Source organism: Mugil cephalus, chromosome 18 (assembly GCF_022458985.1).
Source record: "Mugil cephalus isolate CIBA_MC_2020 chromosome 18, CIBA_Mcephalus_1.1, whole genome shotgun sequence".
NCBI lineage: Eukaryota > Metazoa > Chordata > Actinopteri > Mugiliformes > Mugilidae > Mugil > Mugil cephalus.
Genome location: NC_061787.1, coordinates 20,685,990 through 20,695,073, shown reverse-complemented (window position 1 = coordinate 20,695,073; position 9,084 = coordinate 20,685,990). Strand labels below are relative to the sequence as shown.

The following is a 9,084-nucleotide window of genomic DNA, read 5'->3' as shown; positions in this document are numbered from 1 at the left end:
GGTGTGGGCCGATTAATAACGGACCAACAGCACTTTTGTAACTGCGTCCCCACTGAGAGGAGAGCCACCTCTGGAGACTGTGGTCAGAATAGGTCAGAATTTCCAGACTTTTATTAAACAGGTAAGGGCCCCGCCGTCTTCTCCTCTGAGGTGAACCTGGAAAAAGAACCAAAAAGAGAAAAAAAAACATCAGAGGGAAACATCTGTCGAACTTGCCCGCGCGTGCCGCCGGAGCTTCATCAGAGGGGACCGTCGTCCTTGAAGCAGAAAGGTGAACATTTAAGACGGCGTAAAGAGATGTCACGCCTTTATTTTATTTCATTTATTTATTTATTTTATTTTATGGGCTTATCCGCTGACCTCCGGCAGCCAATCAGCCGGCAGCTTTTGGGGACGACACTTGAAGGTCCGGGCTCCTCTGAGGACGGCGGGACAATGGGATTATTACACACACACACACACACACACACACACACACACACTTAACCAGCGGAGACTCTGGAGAGAGAGGAGGAGAAATGGATATTTGTGTGTAGTGTGTGTGTGTGTGATCATGCATGCTTTCCTGTGTGTGTGTGGGAGGACCAAAGCATACAAGAGTGGGTAGATGGGTGGAGGTGTGTTATGTACGTGTGTAGCATAATTGTATGTGTGTGTGTGTGTGTGTGTGTGTGTGTGTAGACAGGTGGGTGGTAGCTTTTCAAAGAGCAGACCATTTAATTGAATTCTGTGCAGCTCCTTGTTATTCTAGTCATGACTGAGAGCTGCTCCATGTTGTCCCAGCAGTGTGGGAGGGCCGGCCATACCTGCAAACACTGGCTGGTTTGGCACAAAATGTGTGTGTGTGTGTGTGTGTGTGTGTGTGTGTGTGTGAGAGAGAGAGAGAGAGAGAGAGAGAGAGAGAGAGAGAGAGAAGAGGCAAAGGGTTGTGAGGTGATTGCGGTTGCGCTGGTGTTTTTCTAGCGCAACTCGAGTCCCGATGTGGTAACGAGGAGGGGAAGTGGTGAAAGTCAGCTCTGAACCTCACCCTGAAAAGAAAGCATGAAACTGAGAGAGAGAGAGAGAGAGAGAGAGAGAGAGAGAAAATTTGAGATTTGAGCTTTTAACTCATTGTCCTTATTACAGAGCAGCCGTGCAAGAGAGGACAGACTCCGTTCAGTACAGCGTGACGCTTAATGAAACCAACAAGAGTCTCTCAGAGCAATTACAAGCTTAAACGACGAGGCATAAATTTCATTTCTGCAAAGATTTCACTAGGGCTTATCTTTGAGGAACACTGTAATAGGATTCAGCTGGAAGGCAGCACGAGGAGGAGGAGGAGGAGGAGGAGAAACATATATCTATATAAGTGTGTGTGATTGGTAAAAGGTTGACCAGGATTCGGGGTAATGACTCTCTTGGCCTAAAACAAGGACACGGATAAACCTTAGTGGATCCCGACACGGTTAACGATTGGTTTCATATTACCGCCGCTCAAGGGTAATTCTCCCGGGAGATGTTTGAGGTACGAGCTAAATACAGAACAATCCAATCAGACCCCCCCACCCCACCCCACCCCGCCCCGCCCCGCCGCCCCAGAAACACACACACCACCACCAGTCAAAAGATTGGACACACCTTCTCATTCAATCCAGTGAGAAGGTGTGTCCAAACTTTTGACTGGTGGTGTACTTACACACACACACACACACACATAACAACATTCTCGCTAACCCCCTTTAATGGTGACCCCACAGCTCTTTGACCTCTGCAGATGTGAACACACCGAGAGGGAACACACACCTGCTGTAAGGCCAGCCTCTTACTTACGTCCTGGGGGCTTTCGTCTGGGCTACACAACGTTTTGGGGGGACGAAGGGATGCGCCGTCTCCGCGTTACGTCCTTTCAAACACAGGAAGTTTATTGTGTGCCTGTCTTTTCTAAAGTCGCAGGAAATAGGGTCAGTATTCAGACATAACATTATGACCACCTTCCTAATATTGTGGAGGTCTCTCTTGTTCCTCCAAAACAGCTGTGACTCATCAGAGAACGTGTGTCCTGTTGTGTGTGGAACTAGAATGTTATTAGCGGGGGTCTTTAGGTCCTATGGGTTGAGGGGAGGGGCCTCTGTGGATCATCCCACAGATACTTGATCAGCTTCCAGTGAAGTGGAGGATAGGGTTAAGCTGTTGTTAATGTTTAGTTTTTTTTTTTTTTAGTTTTTCCTGAAGTGTGTTGTGGTGCATTATTGCCATGTCATCTCTAGAAACAGCATCTCTTTAAACGAGTGCCTGCGGTCTCCTGGGAGCCTTTCTAAGTGTTCCGGTGGCCTGGTTGAAGACGACAGTGGCTCCGCGGCCCGTGACCCCGGGACGCCTCCAGATCTGTGAGCTTCTTTTATTCGGACAGTCCGGACATCTTCGTGCTTCAGGATGCTGCCTCGCAGTATTTGCGTAGCGATAGCCGCCCTGTCAGCCGGGGCCGCTCGCTAAATGACAGCAAAAGTGAAGCAGTGTTGGGATTGTGACTTGAATGTGTAATAGTTTGTCTGACACTCTCCTGGACGGCAGAGGCCGTAAATCTCCGCAGGATGTGTCTCACCGTTATGAACCGGAGCTTGATAAACAGATTTTCACTTATGTCTGAGCGTCTGCTGACCGGCGCGTTACAATCCAGCTCTGAAACAGCAATTTGTCACGTGAAGTGCTGTATTAACCTGCCCCCTTCTACACACACTACACACTACACAACGTGTCTGTGTATGTTCTGCTATTTAGTGGCTGAGTAAATGAACATGATATTTAAGTGACTGCTATTTCCTGAACGGCGGGGTTTTCTTTCCTCCTCCTCCTCCTCCTCCTCCACCTCCTCCTTCTCCTCCTCCTCGTCCCCCCCTGGCTTTTCTCTAAATTTCCCCAGGGAGCCTCAGCCCCCCCTGGGTTTGGCTCCGTGTCAGCGTCCCGGCAGCCATGATACTTCATCAGGCTTTTGCGCCGTTATTGGCAAGAGCACTCCGTATCCTCTTAGCAGTTATAGCTTTTCAATTTTCCTTTGAAATGCTGAGGCCAGCAGAACATGTTGCAATATCTTGGCTTCGGGTCCTGGATCGGGCTGAGAGCCTGTAAAACGGCTCTGCATCCTGAACGTGGAGCCGCGGGGCTGAAACAGCGCTTGACCTTTGTGGAGTTTGAGGTAGGAGCCTCGGCGCTGCTGTAACCGCCGTTAAAGACATTTATAATAGCTGCAATTACAAGATCCTGTTGGACGGTGTGGACTGTCCTATAAAGCATTATTCCACTGACAAACCCTCCCTCCCTCCCCCATCCGCAAATATCCCCCGGGGAGACATTTAACAGGATGGCAGAGTGAAACCTCTGAAGGATTATTCCATCTTTCTCTTTCCCTGACTCTCACAAACACTAGTAGTTTCACTCTTGCAATCCCTACGTCCTCAGACAACCCTCCCCTCCTTCACCATCATCACCTGCCCTCCCTCCAGACGAAGGGAGTCAGGAGAAACTTCTTCTTAAGACAGAAACCGTCCCACCGTCTTGGCCAGAGCCAGACTTTGTTTCTGGGAAGACGAAAGAAGAAAACGACCAGGCAGAGAACTATCAAATATGTTCAGCAGCTATTGTATCATTTTTCAGCTCCTCCACCGACTATGGATTTTTTGGTCCATTCCATTACTAATTCATGGAGGTGGAGGGGCTGGGGTCGACCCTCCTGGAAACCCAATCTGGATCAATAGGGTTGACCTTGGGGCTGGGCTGCTACCAGACGGACCGGACTGATCAGTGAGGGGTTGTACAGTATATTTATTTCATATAATTTAGTTTAAACGCTCAACAATGAAACACTATAACTTTTTAGGTCGCGTTCTGCTCGAAAAGCAGGAGATACAGTCAGCGGCTGTTTAACTTAAAGGTATTGGGGCAACCCGGACGGGCTTGTTAGAAGTGGCCTCAAATGAACGTTGAATATTTATAGTTTCTGCTGAAATCTCATTTTACTCAGACTGTCCAAGTCAGTGCAAGGCCAGCTACTACACCTCCAGACAGAGAACACTTCACAAGTACCGACAAAGTCAGTTGGAAATTTAAACATATTAATATTGGCGTAAGGTTTACTTTACATTTATCTAATTGTGTTTTTATCAGCAGAAATGAACCAGCCAAAGTTGTATATATATATCTACTGAAGCCTTTATGTGAGCGACATTACATGAAAAATGTCAAAAGGACTTTTTGAATCCAAAGAACAAGACTGAAACCAGGGCAGCTGGATCAGTTGGAGTTGTTATACCATGTTTGGGGAGTTGGGTGCCTGATCAGCTTCTGATTTAAAAGAATCAATGGGGAATTATACGTGGAACACATGGCTCACTTAGCAGACGGGTTTAGGCTTTCTAGAGGAATCCCTTCACTGTTTTAGCCCAGCAGTAAGATTACATAGGTTACGTTGTGGTTCCTGTATCTTATTCTGAAGCAAGAGTGATTCCTGTAGGTTTCCTCAATGTCCCCTCATACTCCAGAATTAGTCAAAAGGTGCTTGTCCCAAAGTTCTTTTTCCCATTATCCTACGGATACTTGATCCGTTTGGGATCTAGTGAATTTGGAGGCCGGGGGGGTTGGGGTGGGGGTGTCTGGTCTGGTCTAGTCTAGGTGGGTGCTACATGTCTAAGTAACATCCACATGAATGAATGCCAGGTCCAGAAGTTTCCCAACAGAACACTGAATTGTCACAAGATGTATTTCTCCTGTCAGTAGTCATAATGTTGCGGCTGATTGTGTATTTACTTGAGTGTAGATTCAATAAGAACATCCTGACGAAAGAAGCAAGTTGTAATTGATGTATTTTATTGTGAGATGGGGAGTCATAAAAAATGAACAAAAAAAAACAAAACAAAACAAAAAAACAATCACTATAAAAAAAAGATGGAGGATGGGGTGTTAAATGGGGAGGGGCATATAAAAGTGGGCGTGGTTGTGACACTGACATATAAAGTAACAAATTGGCACAAATAAAAACATAAACGGACATACGTCAATATTATTTTGGCTTGGCAAAAAAAAAAGAACAAAAAACACAAGGACAATTTGTGGTGGTTAAGGATCATCCTTCAATACAACAGCACACACTCATGCTATTAGACATACAATTAGTTTTCAAAAAGTAGTTCAGTAGCTTCGTATTAAGAGAGGGGAAAGAAAACTAACATGAGAATGGATGCAGAGAGGTCACAGGTTCCAATTTTCAGGCTTGCAGGGTTCGAGTTTCTCTCTTTTAATATATTTTTTCATTTCCTTGAAGAAAAACATTGTTTCATTAGTTTGTAAAACATACTTCAGTATGCCGGAGTCTTATTTTTCCAGGCTAGTAGTTACTTAGCCTCTTTTTGAAATTTTTCTCTTTTTTTCTTCCCATACTAAAATATATTATCGTATTAATACAAACTACAGTATTGTACACTACATAGTGTAATAAATAACCATAAAGAAATATAAAAAATAAGACACATAAATATAAAAGTTCTCTATGACTAAACAGACGACACCCATCTCGAGGTTGGGGTGGGGGTAATACTGCCATTGCTTGGAAACACACAGTACACACACGGAAACGGAACATAACACAACATAAGAGACAAAAAAAAAAAAAATAATAATACTGACAGGTAAAACGTTGTTGAATTAAACTCCTGGGATTTGCCTACATTTTGTTACCTGAAGAGACGTCTGAGCGTTTTATGGTGTGTTAAGTTAAGCAAGTGCACTGAATGAGCTTTGAGAAGGCAGGACATAGTTAACGAGAACAAACCAGACTTCATCATCCATTTGAAGATTTAAAAACATAAAGTGTGCATCGGGATTTCTTTAGTTGCTCAGGTTAGAAATGAAATCTAAAATCTATGACACATGGCTAAATCTACTCTCTCGGGGTGGCGGCGAGCGTGGGGGCCAGTCAAGGTCAACAGTATTCCGGTATTATTGTTTGATCTGGGACCCGGCAATACCTGATCATAGCTGCTGAGCTTCAGCAGCAGTATTCAATGGCACTTTTGATATGCATGCTTGTCTTGTTTAGTTTGATTTTTTTTTTCATTATCATTTTTGCATAAGGCTCTGAGTGGAAGGGGGGTACGTGGGTAAAGGAAGGATCACACAGCTTTCTATGTCCCCTTTCTGTCAGCTCTGAACATTTAAAGCGTAAAGTTTGACATTCTGGCTCATTCACGTCCTTCTTTTGTTTTACAACCGCACATTAGCTTAGCTTAGCAGAGATTTTGGAGACAGGAAGTGGCTTTTTTTTTTAGTCTGTAGAGGCAGGGGAGGGGGTGGGGTTATGTGCCAAACTATTAGAGTACAGACTGAACAAACATAGGCGTAACATCTTACTTATATGAGCATTAGTGGAGCTTTTTTGTTCTTGTTAGCTGTATGTTTAGCCGACGTCCTGCTCCAGCTATGCTAACCGGCTAAGAATACTGACTTGAGTTTGGGATTGGATCTTTCAAGAAAGTGAGTTTCCCAAACTGTCAAGTGATTCCTAATAATAAACACTGATTGGTACGGCATTAGTGAGATCTGTCGGCTCTCTGTGTGTTTTTTCCTCTTAAGGCTCACAATCCAATCAAAATGACACAAACAACATAGCTGTAATGCTAACATCTGCCAGCATGATGGCGTGGTATATAGCGCGGTAATACTGAAGGGTAGACAACACAACTGCTCAATCCATAGGTAAACCAAGCCACTTGTAGTGCACAGGATTTTTCTTATTTTCCTTCCAACTTAACAAAATACTGACTTTTTATTTCTTTCTTTTTTTTGTTCATTGGCAATAAAAAGATATAGAAATATCTCCCAACTGTACAGCTTTTAAAGGTTAAAATATGAGTGATAAAATTAGTAACACTGATAAAAACAAATGACCCAAGGTGTTTTAGTAATAAAACATTATCTAAAACGTGTCGGCTCTAGCTTCCAAAGTCTGTATAATGCATTTCCTTCGTTTGTTAAAATTCACGTCCGTCTTCATCTTGTTCTTTACAAATGGATTCTTCTAACAGAGAATTCACTCTCCTGTGGAAAAGTCACTAGTATTTTTGATTTTTTTTTTCAGGCACACCTGGATTTGTACACAGTAGTGAACTGAAAGGAACTGTCGGAGCGACCAGACTTCAGCTCTTGCGTTCCTCCTCTACGTGGAGGAGGAGTCTGATTGTGTCTCATGGAGGAGTCTGGTTCCTCTTTCAGTCAGTGTCTCCTTTTTCCTGCGGTGTCTGGTTCTCGTCTTCAGAAGCTGTGTTTGTTTCTCCTCCGCCCTCCTCTGTGACCTCCTCCTTTGCCTCTTCTGTCACCCCTCCTTCTGTTTCCATTGCCTCCTCCTCTTCCTCCGCGTTGACTTCGTCCTCGGCCTGAACACTCCCGCGCTCTTCTTCCTGTCGTGTGTCAGCCTCCTCTTTCTCATTAACCTCAGTCTTCTCCCCCGTCCCTTCCCTCTCCACCACTCTCTTCATCACCTCCTCATTCCTCTCGTCTCGTTCTTCCTCCTCCACCTCCTCATCTCCTGCCTCATCCCCTATCTGCACCACCTGGATATCATCCATGTTCACCACGCCTTCCTCTTCCTCCTCCTCCTCCTCGCTCTCCTCGTCCTCTCTGGTGCTGCTCCCTCGCTCGTCCGAGTCCAACTGAGAGGGGACCAGGTGCTGGATCTGTGCCTGCCTCAGGACCTCCATATCGTTGGGGGCCTCTCCATCCTCCTCTGGGCTCTCCCGCCCCCCCGCTTGGTTCTGCGTCTCCTTCTTGCAGTAGGAGTAGCGGTGGTTCATGTGCTGGGAGTAGGAGCCGGAGTGAGAGAAGCGCTTGCCGCACTTGTCGCACTGGTAGGGTTTCTCCCCCGAGTGGAGTCGCATGTGTTCGATCAAGTGGTGTTTGTGTTTGAAGGCCTTGCTGCAGATGCCGCACTCGTGAGGACGCTTCCCTGCAGAGAAATGGAGAACAGACTGTCATCAGCCTGTCATCAAGGAAAAATACATTTGTTTTGAGTAAAGAACTATTAGCATGGGATTAGTTTGACCTGGGGATGTCATGTGATTTAGAAAATTACCCCATGAATCAAAGTAAACTCTTTACACTGGAGAGAAGATATAGGATAAATATGATTGGTAATTTGCACTGTACGAAGGTCACAATCTCTAGATTTATTACAAATTACTACAGGTCCCCAGGTAAAAGTCCCACGCAAATATGGCTTAAAACAGACGGAGAAGGAAAACAAGTCCAGAAAATCCCCCACATTGTTGCATGAAAACAGTAACCAGGGTGAAAAGAAATTACGCATCAAAACTTGTGCTTCAAAACTTCCAAGGAAACTTCATCCAGGCTGGGAGCAGCTAGTTTCACCTAAGATTAGGTCATCTGGAGCTGATAACTGTGGTACCAAGCCAGGTATCGGGAGTAATAACGAAAAAAAAAAAAAACTAAAACGCCTGTGAGAATGTTGACCCCGAGCTTGGCCGCAGAATCATCATCTCGGAGCAATCCAAATCACTACCAGAGCTCGCCTCTTGCAAAACTCGGTACTTGACATGAGAAGCTGGCAGTGCAGAGGTGGGGAGTTGGCGGAAAGAAATTCTCAGACCTCTTCTGTGCGTGTTGAGTAATACCTGATGGAATGGAGGTGTCCACCCTTCTTTACGCCGCAACACAAAATCCCCCTGCTCACTCTGACTCATCTGGCTCAGGAGCCAACAGTGAGCGATGGTGAGACAATTCTGAGTTTTTAATTCCAGCTGTTTATAAAACTACGTCCATGCACAGGCCTGGGAAACCCTTTCGCATTTACCTGTGTGTTCGTATTTGTGTCTCAGCAACGAGCTGCTCTTCTGGAAGATCTTGTCGCACAGGTCGCAGTGGTACATGCCGCTTTCGGTCTTCTTCATCTTCTTCCTCAGAGGACCCGAGTCAGAGTCATTCTGCTCCTCCATGTTTGAGACGCCTTCCAAGCCTGTGTCCTGCCGCTCCTCCTGGGGTAAAAGAGAAATAAGGATGCAAAGTTAGCCTTTTCTGTTTGTTTCACAGCTAAAAAGACACCTA

The 9,084-nt window shown here is 45.3% G+C and overlaps 1 protein-coding gene across 2 annotated transcripts in view; it reads right to left on the bottom strand.

Moving 5' to 3' along the window:
* Positions 1-4,818: 4,818 nt before the first annotated feature.
* The window catches only part of zeb1b (zinc finger E-box binding homeobox 1b), a 49,163-nt gene continuing 44,897 nt past the window's right edge, over positions 4,819-9,084 (bottom strand). For both annotated transcript variants that reach the window (XM_047568160.1, XM_047568161.1), the window contains exons 7-8: positions 8,834-9,014; positions 4,819-7,969 (exon numbers count right to left, since the gene is read on the bottom strand). In XM_047568160.1, coding sequence (XP_047424116.1) covers positions 7,236-7,969; positions 8,834-9,014 — 915 coding nt within the window. In that variant the 3' untranslated portion in view covers positions 4,819-7,235. The remainder of the gene's footprint in view (positions 7,970-8,833; positions 9,015-9,084) is intronic.